Source organism: Plasmodium sp. gorilla clade G2, assembly GCF_900097015.1.
Source record: "Plasmodium sp. gorilla clade G2 genome assembly, chromosome: 14".
NCBI lineage: Eukaryota > Apicomplexa > Aconoidasida > Haemosporida > Plasmodiidae > Plasmodium > Plasmodium adleri (nom. inval.).
In genome coordinates, this window is record NC_041706.1 from 917,501 (window position 1) to 941,790 (window position 24,290).

The following is a 24,290-nucleotide window of genomic DNA, read 5'->3' on the forward strand; positions in this document are numbered from 1 at the left end:
ATAAATATATATTTTACTTATATATAACAATATATATATAAAACATATAATATTAATAAAAAATTAAAATATTAAAAAATGAAATTTTTTTCCTTTTCAACGTCAAAATGTTATTTCAAATAAATAACCTTCAGAAAAATATTAAAAAAATAAAAATATATTATATATATAATTATAAATGAAACATATAATTCATATAATTTTTTTTTTTTTTTTTTTAACATCTATAAAAGGGGAAAAATTAATAGGGAAGAAAAAAAAAAATTCTGTATGTATATATTTATAAATATATATTATATATATATAATAATATTTTATATATATGATAAAATTTTATGAATATAAGGATTTTTTTTTTTTTTTTAAAACACAAATATACATATATATATTATTATATATATAATAATTCTTGAGGTAATAAATGGATAATGGATTATATTATATAAAAATAATACATACATATATAAATATATAATATATATAAAATATTTTAAATATTATACACTTGGTATGTGATTTTTATTATTATATAATATATATTGATTGTTATGGGCTTATGAATATTATAATATATATATTAACATTTTTTATATATCATAAATAAATAATGACATATTGAGATATAATGAAAATATAAATATATATTATATTATTATATTATAATAATAAATTATTACATATAAATATGCTTTATTTTTTTATATGCACTTTGCTTACTTTTAATATCCGCTTGCCTTATTTTTTATTATTATTATATTACTTATAACAAAAAGAAAAAATCATGAATCTATAAAATGATATATATATATATAATATATATATATAATATATTTATAAAGGAAGAAGGATTTAAATTAAAAAAAAGAGACACCTTTTTTTTTTATTGGTTGATCAGAAAAATATAAATTATATTATTGTGTAACTATTATTATATATATATATATATTTAAAAAAAAAAAAAAAAAAAAAGCTGTAACTACTCATATTAATATATACATATTATATATATATATGTAATACATACAATTATTACCTTTAATTTAGCCCGTAATAATTTTTTAATATACCTTAAATATATATATATAAATAAATATACGTATATATTCTTCTCCCTTATATGTATCACCGCTTGAATCACTTATATATAATACATATTATTATATTGTATGTATATATATATATATATATATATATTTATTTATTTATTTATTTGATTATATTTATTGGCTTATATATATAAATAAATCAATATACATATATATATATATATATATATATATATATATATATTAATATATATATAATAATATAATAAGCAAAATATATAGTTTTATTTTATATATGAAAGAAAATATTATATAATAATAATACATAATATATGTATATATATATATAATTATTATTATTATATGTAAATTTTTTATAATAAATATTTAAGGGTATATATATATATATATATATATATTTATATATATTATGTTTATAACTTGAACACAAGGATTATATATATTATATAGGCGCCTCTTAAGGAAAAGGAAAAGAAATATTTATATTTGTGTTTTATTTAAGAAAAAAAATTATTATCATATTATTATAAACTATATGCAACATATATTATATTATATATATGTAACATTAAACCCACAAAATTAAAAATTAATCAGTATTAATATTATATATGTATATATTATTCATATATATTATATATATATGTAAAATTAAAAAAAAAAATTATATATTTGAAGAAAACAATAAAATATAAATTTTTTTTTTTTTTTTTTCTTGAATTTTAAAAGAATTAAAAATAAGGCATTTTATTTATATTTTTAAAATTTTATTATTTTATTTATCATAAGCCTGAAATAAAAAGAAAAAAAAGAAACATACAAAAGGAAAGAATTACATATAATATATATATGTTTTTTTTTTTTTTTTAATATAATAATTTTATACTTGTAAAAAATTTCATTATCATAATTTATATTTTAAAATGGTAAGTTATTAAAAAAATGTAATAATAATAATTGTTATATTGGTATATATTTATTTACATTTTGATTTTTTTGAAAAAGTGTATTTTATAAAGTTCATTACTTTATAATGAAGGAAAAAAAAAAAAAAAAAAAAAAAACATCATATATAACATGAGATTAAATATATATGTAATTTATTTAATATTATATTTAGTATATATTCTATATATAATATTCATACCTTTTACTTTTTCTTCATAATAGGCTAAAGATAAGAAACAACAAAAAAAACCCTCTAAAAAAACTCCAGCACCTTGCCCCTTATCAACAAAAGTAAAAGTGAAAAAAGAAATAAAGAAGGAAAAGAAATTAGGAATTAGAGATAACCCCTTAATTTTTGAAAAAAAAAAGAGAAGCAATATTATTGGTGTTGGAGTACGTGCAAAAAAAGATTTATCGAAATATGTAAAATGGCCTAGATATATAAGAATACAAAGAAAGAAAAAAATTTTGTTACAAAGATTAAAGGTTCCTCCTTCAATTAACCAATTTAACCACACACTTCCTAAGAGTCAAGTAAATATACAAATGATACATATGAATATGTTTCTTTATATCTTATAAATATGTATATTATATATATATATATATATATATTATATATTTATTTTTTATTTTTTCCCCCATACAGACACAAGATTTATTGAACTTTTTAAAGGCTTATAAACCTGAATCCAAAACCGATAAAAAACAGAGATTGTTAAATAAAGCAAAAGAGGCTTTAAACAATAACGTTACAAAAGATAAAAAGCCACTATTTCTTAAATACGGAATAAATCATATTACCAAATTAGTTGAGAATAAAAAGGCTAATCTTGTTGTTATAGCTAATGATGTATCCCCAATTGAATTAGTTTTATTTCTTCCAGCCTTATGCAGGTTGAAGGAAGTACCTTACTGTATTGTTAAAGACAAAGCTACCTTAGGAAAGCTTGTTCATAAAAAAACAGCAACTGCAGTATGCCTTGAAAGTGTAAAAAAGGAAGACCAAGAAAAATTAGACTACTTCGCAAAAGTTTGTAAAGAAAACTTTAACGATAATGTTGATTTGAGAAGAAAATGGGGAGGACAAAAAATGAGTGCTAAATCCATGTTATTGAAAAAAATGAAAGATAAAGCAAGAAAAATTGAAGAAGCCAAAAAGAAGGAAATATCAGCCAAATTATAAGGTAATAATAAAATATATATATATATATAATAAATATATATGTACATGTTTTATATTCCTATTTTGGCACATGTACATATAATTATTTATTGTGTGCTAGCCATATAATTATATATATATATATATATATATATATGTTGATATTTATTTTTTATTTATTTATTTACATATTTTATATGACCGTTCAGGTAATTTTGGTATTTTTTTATGTACATGTTCATATTTTTTTATTTTATTTTTTTGGGGGGTTTTGTGTGTGTGCATAATATAAATGCTGATTTACCACAGTGGCAACTAATTTTTCTTCATTTACTGTTTACTGCCAGAAATCAGCTAAATCGATTTCATAATTTTAGGAACCATAGAAAAAATTTATCATTTTTTTTTTGTGGGCCGTATTTATGAATACAAATATTCTAATTTTATGAAACGATTATTTTAAATTCATTACATGTTATACATATATATATGTGTATCTATATAATATATATATATATATATATATACATATATATATATAATAAAATAAAAGTTTAATATGTTTATTGTTAATAATTATATAATGATGAAAACTTCAAGGAAGTGCCGTCCGAATATTTATGTTGACGATAATTAGTTATTCTGAACATAATTATTTTCAATGTGTATATAATATATATGGCATATATGATATATATATATATATATATATATATATATATGTGATCTTTTTATTATATTATATTATATATATATATATATTTTTTTTTATTATCTTATTAGGAAATATAAAAGTGAAGTAATATTTTGCTCTTTAGTGTTTTAAAGAACAAAAGAAGATTTCTTAGCTACCCATTTATTGCAGTAAAAGTTTTTCATATTTTTACGTATTTTTTTTTTTTTTTTTTTTTTTTTTTTTAAATGAAAAATACAAAAAGAGTAAACCAGCATATGTTATATAAAAAAATAACAACGGCATAATAGAATAATTTAATTTGTTAAAAAAAAAAAAAAAAGAAGAAAATGAAACACAAAAAAAAAAAACATATATTATTATTATATATAAATATGTATAAATTTTTTTTTTTTTTTTTTATTACCCTAATATTATATTATATATATGTTTATTATATAACTTTATTATTATTATTTCATATATATATATATAGTATATATGTTTATTTAATATTAAAAAAAAAAAAAAAGAAATGATCCAATTTTTAACTTTTTAACATTTATTTTAAAATATTTTTACAAATTTTTATTTTATTAATTAAAATCAAACACAGTTATATATTTTATTAAAATATAACTTATTATAAATATATAAGTGTAAATAAAAATATTTACATTTTTCTTTTATTATTTATGTGAATAAAATACTGATGGTGATATATAAAAGAAAAAGGAATATTAGGGAAAATATCTGTATTCTTTAAAAATTATTAAGTAAAAATAATAATATATATATATATATAAGAAAATATATATTTTAAAATATTATTATGGGGGAATAGGTTTTAAAAAAAAAAATTATATAAAACGTACGTACTATATTATATATATATCTTATATAAATTAATATAGGATACAATATGTATTTTATTTAAACTTATAAATATTATATAAAAAAATAATATATTTCTAACAGGGTCATTATTGAAAGGGAAAAAAAATCATATAATTATAATATATTTATATATATAAGGAAATAAGTTAAACATTTTAGTAACGTTTTAATAATATGAGATAAAAATTTGTACATTTATTATATATATATAAGAATATATACACCGGATATTTTTTTTTTTTTTTTCTATAAATGAACCGGCAATATTTATATAACATATATAATATATATATATATGTATATTATTAATAGCTTTATAATAAATTTTATATAACAGTTGGTTTAAAAAATATTAATATATTATATATATATAATATACAACAATTTAAATTTATATATCTTTATTTTATTTTTTTTTTTTTTTATTTTAAGATGATCATAACAAAATTATCATTTTCTTTTAAATTAAAGAAAGCATTATAATATATATATATATATATATATTATATACATTTAAATAAATTGCTTTTTATCTAATTTTTTGAATTATTTAAAAAATTATAAATATGTTTATATATTTTTTTAAAATAATTTTTATAAGTTTATAAGAATCTTTTTTTGCTTTGTTTTAATAATTATATTGTATATAAAATAATATTTCCAGTTTTTTATAAAATATTCATAAATAAGAACTATAGATATATATATTGTTAATATATTCATTTTAATAAAACATATATTATTATCATATATATGTATATAATTAAAATGATATATTTTCTTTAAAAAGAAAAAAAAAAAAAAAAAAATGATGACAACCTTTTCATAATATAAAGCCTTTCGGGTCTGAAGAGCATTATGATGATAAAAAAAAAAAAAAACTGATTTTTTTTTTTTTTTGTAAGAAATATATAAAAAGAATATTAATATATTATATATATATATGTAATTGTGACATCAACTTTTATATATGTGTATTTTATTACAAAATAGATTTTATTAAACATATAAAAAATATATGTTATATTATATTTTTATAATTAGGAAAAAAATTAATAAAAGAGTAAATTTATCATTGTTTTGCAAGATTTTTCTGAGTTCTACTATTTTTTTTAAATAAAGAGTAGAAATAATTTCTTGCTAGATTAAAAATTTTATGATTTTCCAGCTTGAATTTTGAAAACTTTTAATTCAAATTTTCTCGTTTTCTAATCAAACAGTTATACATAAATATATTTTAATATATATATATTATTATCTTTTTTATAAAACAGTTAATTATATTAGTGGAATAATATTTATATTATCCATTATAATATTTTATACTTTTATTTTTTTAATGATGATATGAAGAACTTGGTCTGTGTTACTGAAATAATATAGAGATGAAAAAAAACGACTGAAAAAAAATAAAAGAATAAAAATATGAATTTTTTTTAAAACATAAACATATGGAATATAATATATATATATATATATATATATATGTATGTATATTTATATTTATTTTTATTTATTTATTTATTTTTGTAGTCCCTTTTTGAAGGGAAAAAAATTATATATACGCCTCATTTGTATATAGACAATTTTTTTTCCCATATATTCACTTGTAAAAAGGGTAAATAAATTTTATAATTTAATCACATGTGTATTTTTATTTTATTTATAAGTTTTTTATGAATAAAATTAATAGTAATATACATGCTTCGTGCGATAAAGACATTTAAAAAAAGTGAACAAAAAATTATGCATATGTAACATATAAATATATTTATTTATTTATTTTATATGTTCATTATGTATAAACTATTTATTGTTGTGTATACATATTTTAAAAATCAGTATTAACAAAAAAAATAAATAACAAAATTAGAAATATTAAAAAAAACAGTTATATATAATTTTATTGTGTTATCCCTAGCGGGCAAGATTTTTTCAAAGAATGAAAAAAATCGTAATCGTCTAGGTAATAAAAATTTAAAAAAAAAAAAAAAAAATGTTGTAAGTTTTTAGTTTTGCAATATATTTTTTTTTTTTAATACAATATATATATGTGTATATTATATGTATTATATATCCTTTCTTAAAGAAACAAAATAACAAATGATATATTGTAATATATATATATATATATATATATATAATGTTAATGTGGTTATATGTTGTGGTTGTTATTTATTTATAATTCATGTGCATTTAAATTACCTGAACGTTCAGGTAAAAGTTAAAATATATAAATAATATATATATATATATATATATATATATTTGTGTGAATACTTTTTAATATGAATTTTTTGGGAGTCACATTTTTAGTGATATTATATTTAGATATGTTTTATTCATTTTTCTTTTTTTTAATATAATTTAATATATCTAATCTGGGTGTGCTGTTAATACATTTTTCAAACATATGTTTATCATAATCCAAATAAGAATTAACATCATTAAATGACAATCCTTCAGTGATACCTAATTTGATGTTTTGCAATATATATGTTGGTATAAATAAAAATTGGAATGAATAGAATAAAGTAAAAATAAAACTATCATCATTAATTTTTTTTTGGAAAAGATGATGTTGAAAAATATCTTTGAAATAATTTATAATATTTTCTTTAATAATTAAAAAGATTTGTTCATTTGATAAATTCTGTTCAAAATATATATTTGAATTTTGTATAAAGAAATTTTCATTATTTTTAATACATATATCTATTAAATTTATTTTTAATGCATCTTGTGCATTAATTATTTTATTTGTTAATAATAAATATTTGGCATAATTTATTGGGATATGTCTAAATAATTTTTGACAGCTACCTCCATATGGATATAAACCTATATGCATTTTATCAAAACCAAACAAACTATTTTCTTTAGATATTTTGAAATCGGTAGATAATATTAAATCAATACCACTATTTAAACATAAACCATTTATATTACTTATGGTTATAATAGGTAATTGTTGTATAGTATTACATAAAAATCTAAATGTATTTGATATTTCAACATTTGTATCTTCATCATTTTTTAAATATGAATTATAATCTAATGAATTTAAAAATATATTATTATCCATAACACTATGTATTATTAATATCTTTAATTTATTATCATAATATGGAATACAATTTTTTATATTCTTTATTAAATAATTTTCTTTATTTTTAAACTCTTTGATGTAAAATGTATTATTCTCTTCATTCGAAATAATGTTATTTACATGTTCTAATACATTCTTTAATTCTTCTAAAAAATTATAAAATATATTTTTCTTCTCATTCATATTTTTAAAGGTTATCAAACCAATATTTCTACTCTCGTCTCGAAAAAAATCAACATATTTATGATTCATAAAATATTGCCTTTCTTCTTCACAAGAAACCTTACTGTCACTTACTGAAGGGTTTTTCATATTTATATTTTGTTCTCCATCAAAAATTTTATCTTTCTCACTCGGAACAGATGAGGCAATATCGCTACCTCTTTGTGTGTTTATGTATCTTTTTATCAAATAAGAACATGTTTTTTTTTTCTTACAATTGATGTGGCTATTATACAAAATGATTTTATTATACCTTACGTTAGAAAACAGCCATTTTGCAAAAGCCATATTATTCAAAATGCGTGGACAAAATTAAAGGAATAAACAGGTACATAAATATAATAAGTATATGTAATATATATATATATATAGTATTTTTTTATTTTTCTTATGTTTCCTTTTCTTTGTCGCCTTATGTTATCAGTGTGTTAATTTTTCCCTTTAAATATATAGAAACAAAAAAAATAATATTAAGTCGATAATATATATATATATATATAACTTTTTTTTTTTTTTTCTTAATCAGTTAGCCAATTGTTGAAAAAAAAAAAAAAAAAAAAATCGAAAAAAAAAATATTTTATGCATTTTGGCTAGTTAACCAAAAAAAAAAAAAAAAAAAAAAAAAAATATATAAAATAATAATAATAAAATAATATTAAGGGATGACTACAATAACATATACTATTTGGAAAGTTTTTAATTTTCTAACATATACACAGTGAAAGAAAGAATATTCTTAAATAATTATACGATAAAGGTTTTTAAATTTTATAATAATTTTTTTAAAATTTTTTTATTTTTTTTTTTATATGAATAAGCTTAATTAATCTTTCAACACAAAGGTATATAAATTGAAAATAATTATTTGTTTACATATTCCCCACATATAAATATGACAAAAAAAAAAAAAAAAATAATAAAAACAAAATAAAATAAATTAAAAACTAAAGATATACACACATAAATATTTATATGTATGTATCATATATTTGTTTTGTTCTATTAATTTTATGTCTTAAGAATTTGAGTCATAATCACTCAACAATTTGGATTCTTGTGCCACGCGTTTCCACCGCTCTACCAATTTTAACTAAAAAGAAATAATAAATATATTAATAATATATGTATGATATAATTATGAGTATAGCACATTAATATAAATAAATAAATATACATATATATATATATATATATATATATTGTTACATTCATATAATAATAATAATAATTTTACCTTTTTTTTGTGAAAATAATTACTAGAATCTATTCTTATTTCCTTTTTGTTTTTTTTACTATTTTTTTTTTCCATAGGCTTCATTTCTATTTGGATAAAAATAAATGAAATATATATATATATATATATATATATATATATATATATATATATATTTATTATTATTAATCTTTTCTTGGCTATGTATTATACCTTCTGGTTTTTGGTCCTTTGTATTATCATTTTTATGTTTAATGTCTATAATATGCTTTTTCTCTTCATCAATATCCGTACTAATTATTTGTGGTGATAAAACATTATTTTCTACATTTAAATTTTTCATCTTACCTTTCATATTATCTCTAAGATTCTCTTTTAATTGGTTTTCCTTTTCATTATTCTGTGAACTTAATTTGTCCTAAAAATATAAACATAAACATAAATATAAATACATATGTGGTAAATGATCCATATAAGTATTATATATCCATATATATGTATTTATAATCTTAAAAAAAAAAAAAAAAAAAAAAAACAATTTTTTTATTATTATTACCAGAGTGTTTTCATATATTTCTTTTATTTTTTCTGCGAAATATTCTTCACAAATTTGTTTTTTTTGAAAATCATCCTAAGAACATTGAAAAATATAAATGAAGGAATGAGCACAAATATAAACATATATATATATATATATATATATATTTATTTATTTATTTATTTATTAAAATTCAATGAATAAGTGAAAACGTTAAAAAATTAATTTTAATATGATTACTATTCTTATATCCAATGATTTTTTTGTTGTTAAAAGAAATTCTTTATCTTCAATTTTATGTAAGTTCTCGCTTATTTTTAATAGTAGATGATTTGTCTGTGGCAAAAAGGAAGGATAGAAATAAATATATAAACATATATTCATAAATATATTTTCATATATATATATTCATAAATATATTTTCATATATATGTATGTTTTAATTTATATATTTGAAGAACCTCATTTTTGTTTTTGGATTCTTTTAAACCCAACTCGAAAAATATGACATCCTTTAATATATCATCTAATTCTTCTGTACCATTTTTTTGAAATTTTTTATTTTCTTGTTTAATTTGTTTTTGTTTTTTTTCATTTTCAAAGATATCTAAAGAGTTGTTAATAAAATTTATTTCATCCAAAAATAATTTGATCTTTGGTTCGATAGATAAATTACAAGACTCTTTTTTTTTATTAATGAATTTTGAACATTTTTCATGTAACTGTTTTTCTATATCTGTGTAATTATCATCTTCTTTTTCTTCTTCATTTATTAAATTATCAATTTCATCGAAAAAATTTTGAATTTCTGTATATAAAAAAAGTAAATTAGGAAAATGAAGAAAAATCTAACTTACTATAATATGTCAACATAATAAAATTTATCCATATGTTATATGTACATATATTAATATATATATGTATATATATATATATATATATATATATATATATATGTGTATATTTTTTTTTTTTTTGTTTTTTATTTATTAATTCAATTTTATCTTTTGGTTTGATGCCAGTTAATATTTGTTGATGTTATTAATGGTACAACAAAAAAAGAAAAAAAAAAAAAAAAAAAAAGACAAAACAAAAAAAAAAAAATAATGAGCCAAGCTAAGCCAAAAAAATTGGGGTAGATATTATTTCACATACAATTAATACAATACATATATATATAAATATATATATATATATATATATGTATATGTTATGATACATATATCTTAATATTTGGTTCTACAATATATATATATATATATATGTAATACAATTATATTTAAAAAAAAAAAAAAAAATTGTATATATAATAAAGTAATAATAAATAATTTTTAATTTTTCCTTCTATTCTCTTTTTTTATTATTTTAATATAAATAATAATTTTAAAGAAAACATTAAAAAAAAAAAAAAAAAAGAAGGAAAAAGAAAAGGACAAAAATTTTATTATATACTCCTTTTAGAACATACATATATTAAAATTATAAGTATTTTATATTTTATATTTTATTTTTTAATTTTTTTTTTTTTTTTTTTTTTTTTTTTTCTCTTTTATTAAATATAACCTTTTTCATTTATACTTTCATTATATTCTCTTCTTTCCATTATTGTGTAGGATGATTTTCTTCGTCACTTTGAACAAAATAAACATGAACAAATAAAAATATATTTTATATATATATATATAATGTTTCAATTTAATAAAATTTAAAATAAAGGACCATATTGATATTATATAAATATTTTTATAAAAAAATCATATCTTAATATTTTCCTACCTGTTTCTTTATTTTTTCCTTTTTTATTTAAAAGCATTATAGGTTTATTTTTATTTTTCATATAAATGAAAGTAAAAAACTTGAAAAGGTTTTTTTTAAAAAAAAAAATAAATAAAATAATAAAAAATAAAATAAAATAAAATGTGCAATATCTATTGCAATTTTCCAAATAATAAACTCATGGAATTTATACACATATATAATATATATATATATATTTTTTTTTTTTTTTTGTTTTAATAATTTCTTGTAAAATATAATTAAATACCTAACAAATTGCCTTTATTATTATTCACATAATTAATAGTATATATATATATATAATATATTTATTTATTTTTATTTTATTTTATTTTATTTTAATTTTTTTTTTTTTTTTTTTTTTTTTTTTTTTTTTCTTTCTTCCTATACACTTCGATCTTCACATATTTCATGGCCATAAAAAAACAACATGTAAATTTATAAAATATTAAAAATTAAAAATAACCCTCCAAAAAGGAAAAAAAAAAATAAAGTAAAATAGGAAAAGTAATAATAACATCTATTTATTTATGTTTATATTTTATTTGTTTGAATGTATTTATAATGAACATATAAATGGTATTTAATTCCTTTCTAGTCAAATTAAATGTTTTAAAATGTAAATATACATTGTCAGATATTTTTAATAATTCATTGTATATATATATATATATAATATATATATCCAAGCGAGATTTTTTTTAAATATTTTATCATGTGGATATTATAAAATTTTATGAAAAACATCATTTCTATATAATTTTCTTACAATATGAAATTAATAACAATATAAATTTTTTTTTTTTTTTTTTTTTTTTTTTTTTTTTTTTTTTTAATTTGTACTCTCTGTGTGATGACTGCGCACATTTGTTGAAAGGAAAAATATATAAATGTATATATATAAATATATATAAATATATATATATACATATATATATATATATATATATATATATATATATATACATTTATATATTTTTGCTTCCCACATATACTTCTTATATGTGTGCTCCCATATGTACTATTAGTCTATAATTAAGACTGAGTAGTGGTCCACATTTACATACACAATTAAAATATATATATATATATATATATATATATATATATATATTTATTTATTTATTTATTTATTTATTTATATTAATTCATTTGTTTTATTTTATTTTAATTTTTTGGTTGATGGTGCATCTAACAAAATGAACAGGAACTGGATTCAAAATTTAGAAAACATGATTGATAAGAATAAAATATTTGAGAAGGATGTGCAGAAGAAAGAAAATTTTAAAGATGTATGTAATGGTTTAATTAAAAAGGATTATAGAATTAATAATTATGTTAAGGATCCTATAATAATAGATAATTATAAGAAAGAGAAGATAAAAGAATTATATGAATGGCAAGATGAATGTTTAATAGAATTAAAAAAAGTAAATTGGGATAAGGGAGAGAATTTTATTTGTGTAGCTCCAACATCAGGTGGAAAAACTTTAGTTACAGAATTATATATATTTGAAGAGATAAAAAATTGTAAAAAAATATTTTTTATATTTCCATTGAATTCATTAATAAATGAGAAAATGACTTATTTAAAAAATATTTGTAAAAATACTAATATAAAGATAGGTAATGAAATAGAAGAGAATGATATAATATTATGTACATATGAAAAATTTAATAGTTATTTAAATAAAAATAAATTAATTGATGATAATAAATGTATAGAATATAATATAAAAAACAATACACCATCTAATTGTTATAATAATAATAATAATAATTCAAAAGTTTTAAAGAATAATAATTTTATTGTTATAATAGATGAGTTTCATCATATTAATGAAAAAGGTAGAGGAATATATATTGAAAATATTGTATCAAAAATATTATATATGAATAAAAAAGTATGTCATATAAAAATTATATGTATGAGTGGTACCTTAAATAATATATCAATATTAAAAAAATGGATGAAAGCTAAATGTTATATTTCTTCATATCGTCCACAAGAAATAAAAGAGCATTATGTCTGTAATTTTAATGTATATAAAAAAAAAGTATTAGATGGAAAATTTTATAATGCATGTAATATATTTAGATTTCATGATATATGTTATGATAAAAATTTACAAAAGGAAGAATCAACATCTTCTTTTCAAAGTCATATGATGGATCAGAATAATATGATCAATATGAAAAAGGGTTCACAACAATATGGAAATAAAAATATGTACATACATAATAATAATAATAATAATAATAAAAATGATGTGGTGATGTTACATTCTAGTCATATATATATGGGTGATCATCAGGAAGAAAGAAAACAATCTAATGGACAGAATAAAAGATCAAGTTATAATAGAGGAAGGAGTTTTTCTTATGAACCAAATAATAATAAAAGAATAAATTATAATCACAGTAATAATTATGCATCGAGTAATAATAACACTGTAAGTTATAGTTATTTTAGTAGTGTTGAAGAAAATGACACCACCAGCAATAATAATAATAATAATAATGATAATAATAGTGATCATAATAATTACAATTATTATAATAGCATGAATAGTATGAATAATGATTGTAGATCCAGTTATAATTATAACACAAATTATAGCAACTACAACGATATGAATTCATCGACCATTAATATTAATATGAATGACAATTGTAATCAAAATAATTATGATAATAATATTAGAAGTACTGCTCAAGATACAATCCGTGATAATAAAAAACAGAAAGAAAATTATAGAAACGAAAATAGCTATAGTAATATATCTGGCATTTCAAGCTATATGAATAATAATAATATGAATAATAATAATATGAATAATAATAATATGAATAATAATAATATGAAAAATAATAATATGAATAATCATAATATGAAAAATAATAATATGAATAATAGTAATATTGTGAATAATCATAATATTGTGAATAATAATAATAATATGAATAATCATTATATCAATAGTAATAATATCTATAGTGATAAAACCAGGTCAAATATGAAAGATTCAAATTATATATCAGAAAAAAACCAAAAAGATTCTTTGAATGAACATACAAATAATTTAATAAAAGAAAATTTAATTTGTGAGAAAAATAGTAAGGATAGTGTTATATCCTTTCTTAATAAAAAGAATCAGAATAAAAATAAATTTAATACTTTAAATACTAGTTTAATTAATTCTTTATTATATTTTTCTTTACATAGTTATATTAACAACTTGAATACATTAATATTTTGTTCAACAAAAAAAATGTGCGAATTTTATGTCAACCTTATAAATGAATATCTCATTACATTAAGAAATATTGCTATACCAGAAAATATAGAAATAAAAAGAAAAGAATTAAAAGAAAAGATATATAATATAGACAAATGTATATATGAAAAAATGTATAAATTAATATCTAATGGAGTATGCTATTATTATAGTGATATTTCTTTTTCTATTAAAAGATTATTAGAAAATGCATATAAAGAGAAAACATTATTTTTATTAACATGTACATCAACACTTTCTGTTGGATTAAATTTATTTGTAGATAGAGTTATAATATCATCTCCATTTGTTGCTCAGAATTTTTTGACAAATACACAATATAAACAGATGATTGGTCGTGCAGCTAGATTAAAAAAAGGAGATTCATTTATATTTGTAGAGAAAGAATATGAGAAGAAAATGTTAGATTTATTTAAAGAGACATATACAAATATTAGGAGTACAATGCATGATAATACATTTGAAGAATTAGAAAAATATATTATTGAATTTTTATGTTTATTTTATGAAAATGAATATGTATCTTTTTATGATATAATCCATATGTTTTCTTATTCATTGTATTATAATGAAACTGTATCCAATACGTTAAAACAAGAAATAAATGCAAGTCCTTCTATATATGCATATAAAGAGTGTAAAGACCGGATAGATGTTCCTTCGACTAGTGTCAAGAAAAATTTTGATAGTGCATCAACAGAGGAAACGACAACAAAGAGGAAGAGTCAATATGAGGATGATAAAAACATTGGGAGAAATAAATATTGTGTTGATGATATATATAGACACAATAATAATAATAAAAATAAACAAGTTGATAGTAATAATAATGATAATTGTAATAATAATAATGATAATTGTAATAATTTTAAGGTGGTTTATAACAACGATCAATGTCTTTTTAGACATAGAGATGTAAATGTGACACCCATAAGAAAGATCGATGAATGTAAAAAAGGAAATAAGAATGAACTATTAAAAGATAATATTATAAATAAATCGTATTCATTTTATTTTAATATAAATTTAAATTATTTTACATGTGATGAAATAATATTTTATCATAATAAAAAGAATGAAATATATAAAGTATTAGATACATTATTACAAAATAAATGTATAGAAATACAAAATGAGAAAATAAAAATAACAGATTTTTGTCGTTCATTATTTATAAGTAATTTAAATTTATCTATAGGTATAGATTTAATTAATGAAATTAGAATGTATGATAAAATATATTTATATAATAATTTTCATTTATGTTATATATGTTCTTCATATAATATTAATATTGTATCATTTCATTATGAATTATCCCATATAAAAAATTTATTATCATTAATTTCTGATCAATATACAAAAAATATTATATTCAAAATATTAAAATTTGATAGTGATATAATTAATATGTTAAATTTAAAAAGTCAACAACAACAAAAGAAAAAAACTTATTTCTCAAATTTACAACTTGAAAGGAAATATAGTAAATTATATTTATCTATACTTTTATTCTTATATTTAAATGAACAAGATATACATATAATATGTTCTATCTATAAAATCACACCTGATGTATTAAAATCTATATTACAACATACATTTATACATATAAATATTTTAATATCTTTCTTTGATAAATTAAATGAATGGATACTAGTATCTCTGTTAAAAAAATTTCTACAAAAATTTAAAAATTCAAAACCTTCTTTTTTATCATCTAGTAAGTTTAAAAAAGTAAAAAATTTTCATCAAAAATGAAATATAAATGAAGGAAATATGTATACTTTTTTTTTTTTTTTTTTTAAATTAATATATATTATACATCCATATATAAACAAATAAACAAATAAATAATATTATAGTGATTTGTGATTTGTCTACATTATATATAAATATTATATATTTTTATTATTTTGTTATATATTCTACAAATGTCATTTTTTTTTAATTAAATAATATTTTATTTATTTATTTATTTTTTATTTTTCACACCTTGTATTTAAAAAAAAAAAACTTGTCATCCGCATTATATTTTTTTATACTCTTAAAAAAATAGAAACATTTTAACTCAAATTTTATTTGAAAAATAAATAAATATAAATAAATATTATACATATATATATATATATATATATATATATATATATATATATATATATATATATATATATAACAATAATGTTCATATGAATATATATATTTTTATAACCTACATGTAAGACACATACTTTGAATATCCTACAGAACATATAACTTTAAAAAAAAAGTACATATGAAAAAAAAATCCATTTCAATGAGAAGATTTAATACATGTGAAAATAAAAAAGAAAGAAATTTATTCACTGATTATATAAAAAATGAGGATGAATTGTATGATGAAAGATATGACAAAGGTGATGACAAAATAATAAATAAAGAACCTATATCCTTAAAAATATCCTCAAATGCTGATGTTAATAAGAATTTTTTTCCAATTGATCCAATAAAATCAACCTATTTTTTATGTAATAATTTGACTAATGACAATAAGCAAAAGGGTAATGAATAAATAATAAAAAAATAAATAAATAAATATATAAATAAATAAATAAATATAAGTATTAAGACATATTGATAGAAAAATATATTTATAAGGCATGACATTCTACATATAAAGAAGAACACCCACACATACATACATATATATATATATATATATATATATATATATATATATATATTTATATACATATACATTTATATTTCCTTTTTGTCATGTCAGATATAAATGAACATATATCCTTTGAAAAAATTCAAGACCACGAAAAAGAGGAAAAAAAAAAAATATTTTTATTCAACTTAAGTGATGAACAAAAAGAACAAATAAAGAATTTAAAAATAAAGAAAATTATAGAAAATGAAATGTATTTAAAAAAAAATAAAATTCTTAAATATATAATTCATATATTTATATCTGATATTTTAAAAGAAAAACCTAGTGATGTATATGAATATGCCTCCAATTATTTTACACAGACTAATTTTAAAATCTATATACTTCAAAAATTAAAATTAAGGATAAACAAATGAAGAAATCATATATAGGATCCACATTCTCAACAACACAACATATATATATATATATATATATATATATATATATATGTGTGTGTGTGTGTGTTTATATTTATTTATTTATATGTAAAAAAAATAAATAAAATACCGACTTATCATTGCAAGTTTATATAGGTGCATATGTACACGTTTTCATATTTTTTTTTTTTTTTTTTTTTCTTATCATTTTATTAAATTTTAAGGCCTTTTATTTTTATTTTGAAATTTATTATGAGCCTACACATACATATCTGTTACATATATTAAAATATAAATATCTACAAATTAATTTATTTGTTTATGGATATGCGAAATTAATATATAAATAAAGAAATATAAATATATATATATATATATATATATATAATTTTTTTTTTTTTTTTTATAAAAAATTCAAATTGTTCATCATAATAAAAATATAAGTCTTAAAATAAAAATATGTATGTATGATATACATTAAAAATATATATATATATATTATATATATATTTATTATTTTGAGAGATATCATTTTGTTTAGTCATATTATTTTTTTCTCTCACATTACTTTCATTCTCAATTTTTTGATTTATCGAATTATCTATATTTATCTGGTATTTTTTTTTTTTTGAGGGGTCACTATTTTTATATAAGTATTAGACAATCCATTTGAATAATAAAATATATATATATATTACATATTTATTTTATTTTTTTTTTTTTTTTGTGCCTTCTCTAAAAAAGTTTAAAAAATGAACTATATATGTTTGTTTTGTTTTTTTTCTTCATTATTATTATCTTTAAGAATATGTTTTTCTTCAAATATATTAATATTATTATTATTATTATTATTATTATTGTTTTTGTTGTTGCTGTTTCTTTTGTTGTGTATTCCATGTTGTATATTTAGATTTTCTATTTTATCTTCAATAATATTTATCATCTGTTCATTATAGATTTTATCTTCATTTATTTTAATTTTAATATTATCACATGATGATTCATCTAGATGTTCGATCATATTGATTGTCATATTTTTTGCATTATTTATAGAAACATTATTATATTCTTCCTGTTCATTTGTAAAACATATATTTTGTATATTTTTATTTTTCTTTGTTTCTTCGTCTTTAATAAAAATAGAATATATCATTTTCTTTGTCATCTCATCATTTTGAAATATTTTATCATCATATTGAGATACGATTCCCAATTCTTTTTTTTCATCGTATTTTCTATTTTTCATTTCTTTCATATATTTCCATTCATTTTCATATATTCCTTTGATAAAATTATAATCTTCATTTTTATAATTCAAAAAATTTTTTTCATTATAATTATTATTTATATTTAGAAAAGATGTAAATTTATCTGCCTGATGAAACATACTATTTTCTTCATCATTATGTTTATAACTAGTATCATAGTTATTTTTTATTTTAAACTTTTCTTCTATTTTTTTATGGTGATTGATATTATTTTGTTCATTCGTATTATTTATATTGTTATATTCAACTTTTTTGACACAATATTTATTATAATTATTTATATTATCATTATATAAATTATTTATTATTATATTATTGTTTTTTAATAGTATTTCCATATTATCTGTTTTTTTATTTTCTTCACATTTAAGGTCCTCACTATGATGATGAAAATTATTATGATTATCACCATTAATATTATCATTATTTATATTATCAATATTTATATTATCATTATTTATATTATCATTATTTATATTATCATCATTAATATTATCACCATTAATATTATCACCATTAATATTATCACCATTAATATTATCACCATTAATATTATCATTATGATGAATATCTATTTTATCTTCCTTATTAAATATATTAAAATGTTCACTTCTTTTAAATACATCTTCTTCATCTACACAATGTTGCTGCTCATCATATAAGATATTACTTATGGTTTCTATTTCTTTATTATCTTTTATGTCTTGCATATTTTCTTCTATATAAGGAGAGCTATCATATGGATTATTAATGCATTCACTTGTTACACAATATGGAAAGATGTATATACTTTTTTGTGAATCTATAAATGTTTCACTTTGTATTTTCAGAGTATCATTATAGCTAGCTGGGTATTCTTCTGATATTGTGTCTAGATTATTTGTATATTTTTTATAATTATTCATTTGATTATCTTGAATAGTAGGAAGTGTAATGTTATTAATATTTATATTAATATTGTTATTTTTATTCACATCTATATTTTTTAAAATCGTTTTTTCTTGTTCAGAAATTTGAGGAGATTCATATTCTGTATTTAATAATTTCATATTATGTATTAGATTGTTTATATTATATGTATCTTTTTGTTGATTCTTATATGATTCTAGATTATTATTCTGATAGTAATATGAATCGTTAATATGATTATAATAAGATTGATTGATAATATTATTATAATTAAAATTAATATTATTATTATTATTATTGTTGTTGCTATTATTACTTTTTATGTTACTTTTAATTTTCATTTTATTTCCTTGAGAACACTTCATTTCTTCATCTAACATATGTGTACTCTCTATTATTTGAGAATTTCCAGAGTTTTCTTTTTTTATATATTCATCGTTAGATATAATATCATTAGAGGTGTAAACATTTTTTTCGTTTTTTTTATTACTAAGGTTTGTATATAAATTCATAACATCTTTGATATTCTTATTAGATATATGGATATTATCATAAGAATAATTATAATTGTAATTATAGTTGTAGTTGTTGTAATTGTAATTGTCATTATAATTATTATTCACAAGATACTCATCACTTTTAATTATATTTTTTGTAGTATCATATTTGATAGTAGGAATATTATTTGTGTAATCTTTTGTTGCTATATACATTACATTATTATTTATATTATTTTGTTCATTCATATTTTTTATATTATGTTCTATATTATTATAATTATCTTTATTATTTCTATAATAATTTAATTCATAATCAATAAAAGAATTTATAATTTTTAATTTGTCTTTATTAATTACATTTTTTTTATTTATATTTTCAATATTAGCAGTGACATTTTTATCATTATTATTATTACAATTATTATCAATAATATCAATATTATTATTATTATTGTTGTGATTGTTTATCTGTTGGTTATATGTATATAATATATTATCACCATTTATATTGCTATCATTTATCTTATTTTTGTATGGAATTATAACACAATCTTTGTTCTTATCAACAGTGTTATGTAAATAATTATCATTATTAATATTGTAAGTATTTGACATATCAACATTTTTAAATTTATTTTCTTTACACATATATAATGTGTTCATATTATTATCATGATTATCTATATTATTATTTGTAATATACTCATTTGAAGATCTATTATTTATATTATTCATATTTAATATTTCTTTATTATATCTAATTTCATTTTCATTTTTATTATATATTATATTTTTATTATTCTCATTTTTATGTTCTTGTTCGTATTCTTTTTTTATAATACAAATATTTATATTACGAAACATTTTCATCTTATTATTTTTATTATCATAAGGGTTGTGTTCTTCATTTTTCTTTTCATCATAATAAAAATTATCACTTGAATAATTATCATTTAATTTTATATTATTATTATTATTATTATTATAGAGAGAAAAGTGTTTCATATTATTGGATACATTTTTTGTTATATCATGAGTATCATTTTTATTAAAAGATGTAGATTCTTTTTTTTTAGATTGACAAGAATCATTACTAAATATATCACTCAAGCTAGTAGTGCAAATATTATTATTATTATTTACATGATGATTATGAATATTTATATTACTATGGTATATATCATCTGTGCTTATATTACTTGCTTCCTTATTATTAATATAATTTTCATAATTACAATCATTTATAATAGATGTATTAATATCACTAGTGTTGTTATTATTTTTATAATTAATATACTGTCCATTATTTTTTTCACTTTCAACATTTTTAAAAATTTCCATATTATTTATATTTCCATCCACTCCTATATTGTCTATAAATTTATTATTTTGAAATATGAAATTATTATTATTAAATTGATTATAATCATTGTTCATAATATTATTATTGTTATTACAATGATTTTCTGTTTGATTGTTATTGTTTAATAAGTTTACTTTTAAATATGTATTTTGTTTACACTGTGATAATACTACTGTCTCCTTTTTATTATTATTAATAGATGTATTTTTTAAATGATCTTCTTTATAAATATGAAAATTTGTAAGATTCGATAGATCATTATCATTTATTTTTTTTTTTTTTATATTAGTTAGATTATTTGAATTATCGTTTAATGTTATTATATTTTCTTTTTTAGGTATGTCATTAACTATATGGTTCATATTACATTCTTCTATCATTTGATTATCATCCACATTAGAAAACAAAAAAAAATTCTTTTCCATATTATTCAATAGATTGTTTGTATCCTTAGAAATATTATGGTTCCATATATGTTTGCATGTATCATAATAATTAATATTTTTATTTATATAATTTGAATAATTTGCATAATTTGAATGATTTGATAAATTAGGATGGTTAAGAATATTAGGTGTATCATTGTTGATTTGTTTTTCCTCCCCACAAACAATATTATTATCATCATCATTATTATTGTTGTTGTTTGTGTGTGATGTGTCCATATATTTTGCACTATCAACTATATTGTTATAAAAAGTATCCATTCTAAAAATATTGGCATCTTTTTGATTCTCGTCATTTCCATAATAATAAATATTACTATTACTATTATTGTTAATATCGATGGTATTATTTTTTAGGGGATCCTCCTTATTGCTATATATTTCTATAACATTTTTATTATTTAAAGTAAAGTCTTTATTTGTATGAAAAGATTTTGTTTGATTTTTATTTTTCAAATTATTTTTTTTTTTTAATAAATGTAAAGGTAAATTTTTTGGTTGTAATTCATTCTCACCATGAGCATGTCTACAATGAATACCACTAGAACACATACCATTTTTTTTCCAGTGTTTGCATATAGTTGTTTTATATACTCCATCTGTATATTTTAATTCGTGTTCACCATGAGCAAAATTACATTCAACATTAGCACATATACCTTTCATCCAATATTTACAAATAGATGTCTTACGTAACTCATATTTTATTACACCACGACTATTACTATTAATATTATTATTACTATTAATATTATTATTTTCTTGATTTATTATGTCCATCCTTTTTTTTATATTTTTTTTTCCATATTTTTGTATTATATATTTCTTCATAACATTGTCGTTACTATTCATATTAATAGAATTAGAAAAAAATGGTTTCTCCTCATATATATTATTCTCATTATAATTATTTAATTCATATAATTGTGGTTCTACAAATTCGTTATTCTTTGATGATATATATTTTGAATTTAATATATTTTTTTTTTTCCTATCTTCTTCTTTTGATATATTTTTTATTTCATCAACATACATATTTGATCCTATATTCAGGTGCATACTTAATTGTAAATCTTGTTTCTTTTCTATATTATTATTTTTATTTATTTCTTGCCCCTCCTTTTCGTTTATCTGGCAACTATTTAGCATGTTATTAAACTGTTCATTCATATTTATCGAGGATTAAATAAATAAATAAATAAATACATATATATATACACATATATATTTATATATATATATATTTATATATATGTAATATTATTGGTTCATTGTTTTAATTTTTACATCTCATATTTTTAAGATAAAATATATGAATACACAGAAAGGATGGTAACACAGAATATAATCAATGAATATATTATGATATAATAAACGTAATAATTATATTACAATATTATAATATTTATGTACCTATTTTACAAGTAATAATATATACACACACATATATATATATATATATATATATATTTTTTAAATATTATATATGCATTATGAGTCCTCAAAATTTATTTTAATGATAATATACGACAAATCCAAAGTATAAGTTTGGTTTTATAATAACCAAGAGTCTTTAAATGAAATATATATATATTTATATATATATATATATATATATATATATATATGAATAGATAATATTAATATGAAATAATTAAACAAATATATAATTTCATGTAAAAAAAGAAAGAAAAATAATACATACATATATATTTATTATTATTATTATTTTATTTTTTTTTTTAAATATATTAAATAGTTAGAAAAATAAACTCTACACATATATATGTATATGATACA

At 17.2% G+C, this 24,290-nt stretch overlaps 6 protein-coding genes and 7 non-coding genes across 13 annotated transcripts; 10 read left to right on the forward strand and 3 right to left on the reverse strand.

Moving 5' to 3' along the window:
- Positions 1-1,990: 1,990 nt before the first annotated feature.
- On the forward strand, positions 1,991-3,201 carry PADL01_1424200 (60S ribosomal protein L7-3, putative; the record flags this gene model as incomplete). Its single annotated transcript, XM_028684519.1, has 3 exons — positions 1,991-1,993; positions 2,238-2,549; positions 2,665-3,201. 3 exons carry the CDS (start codon positions 1,991-1,993, stop codon positions 3,199-3,201), a joined length of 852 nt encoding a protein of 283 aa, XP_028540589.1.
- A 271-nt stretch (positions 3,202-3,472) lies between these two features.
- Positions 3,473-3,615, forward strand: PADL01_1424300. Its single transcript, XR_003699401.1, has one exon. It is a non-coding gene; the product is annotated as a small nucleolar RNA snoR27 (non-coding RNA).
- Positions 3,616-3,758: 143 nt separating this feature from the next.
- Positions 3,759-3,828, forward strand: PADL01_1424400. Its single transcript, XR_003699402.1, has one exon. It is a non-coding gene; the product is annotated as a small nucleolar RNA snoR28 (non-coding RNA).
- A 1,725-nt stretch (positions 3,829-5,553) lies between these two features.
- Positions 5,554-5,638, forward strand: PADL01_1424500. The gene has a single exon (XR_003699403.1). It is a non-coding gene; the product is annotated as a small nucleolar RNA snoR29 (non-coding RNA).
- A 199-nt stretch (positions 5,639-5,837) lies between these two features.
- PADL01_1424600 lies at positions 5,838-5,955 on the forward strand. The gene has a single exon (XR_003699404.1). It is a non-coding gene; the product is annotated as an uncharacterized ncRNA (non-coding RNA).
- Positions 5,956-6,083: 128 nt separating this feature from the next.
- Positions 6,084-6,157, forward strand: PADL01_1424700. The gene has a single exon (XR_003699405.1). It is a non-coding gene; the product is annotated as a small nucleolar RNA snoR30 (non-coding RNA).
- Positions 6,158-6,301: 144 nt separating this feature from the next.
- PADL01_1424800 lies at positions 6,302-6,473 on the forward strand. Its single transcript, XR_003699406.1, has one exon. It is a non-coding gene; the product is annotated as a Plasmodium RNA of unknown function RUF4 (non-coding RNA).
- Positions 6,474-6,662: 189 nt separating this feature from the next.
- Positions 6,663-6,791, forward strand: PADL01_1424900. Its single transcript, XR_003699407.1, has one exon. It is a non-coding gene; the product is annotated as a small nucleolar RNA snoR31 (non-coding RNA).
- A 297-nt stretch (positions 6,792-7,088) lies between these two features.
- Positions 7,089-8,369, reverse strand: PADL01_1425000 (enoyl-CoA hydratase, putative; the record flags this gene model as incomplete). Its single annotated transcript, XM_028684520.1, has 1 exon — positions 7,089-8,369. One exon carries the CDS (start codon positions 8,367-8,369, stop codon positions 7,089-7,091), a length of 1,281 nt encoding a protein of 426 aa, XP_028540590.1.
- A 728-nt stretch (positions 8,370-9,097) lies between these two features.
- Positions 9,098-11,436, reverse strand: PADL01_1425100 (conserved Plasmodium protein, unknown function; the record flags this gene model as incomplete). The annotated part of the gene is made up of 7 exons (XM_028684521.1): positions 9,098-9,172; positions 9,317-9,402; positions 9,509-9,713; positions 9,852-9,926; positions 10,074-10,169; positions 10,295-10,641; positions 11,397-11,436. The coding sequence occupies 7 exons, from the start codon at positions 11,434-11,436 to the stop codon at positions 9,098-9,100; spliced, it is 924 nt and encodes a 307-aa protein (XP_028540591.1).
- A 1,393-nt stretch (positions 11,437-12,829) lies between these two features.
- Positions 12,830-16,690, forward strand: PADL01_1425200 (DEAD/DEAH box helicase, putative; the record flags this gene model as incomplete). The annotated part of the gene is made up of 1 exon (XM_028684522.1): positions 12,830-16,690. One exon carries the CDS (start codon positions 12,830-12,832, stop codon positions 16,688-16,690), a length of 3,861 nt encoding a protein of 1,286 aa, XP_028540592.1.
- Positions 16,691-17,225: 535 nt separating this feature from the next.
- PADL01_1425300 (conserved Plasmodium protein, unknown function) lies at positions 17,226-18,001 on the forward strand (the record flags this gene model as incomplete). The annotated part of the gene is made up of 2 exons (XM_028684523.1): positions 17,226-17,469; positions 17,694-18,001. 2 exons carry the CDS (start codon positions 17,226-17,228, stop codon positions 17,999-18,001), a joined length of 552 nt encoding a protein of 183 aa, XP_028540593.1.
- Positions 18,002-18,761: 760 nt separating this feature from the next.
- PADL01_1425400 (zinc finger protein,putative) lies at positions 18,762-23,660 on the reverse strand (the record flags this gene model as incomplete). The annotated part of the gene is made up of 1 exon (XM_028684524.1): positions 18,762-23,660. One exon carries the CDS (start codon positions 23,658-23,660, stop codon positions 18,762-18,764), a length of 4,899 nt encoding a protein of 1,632 aa, XP_028540594.1.
- Between the last annotated feature and the right edge of the window lie 630 nt (positions 23,661-24,290).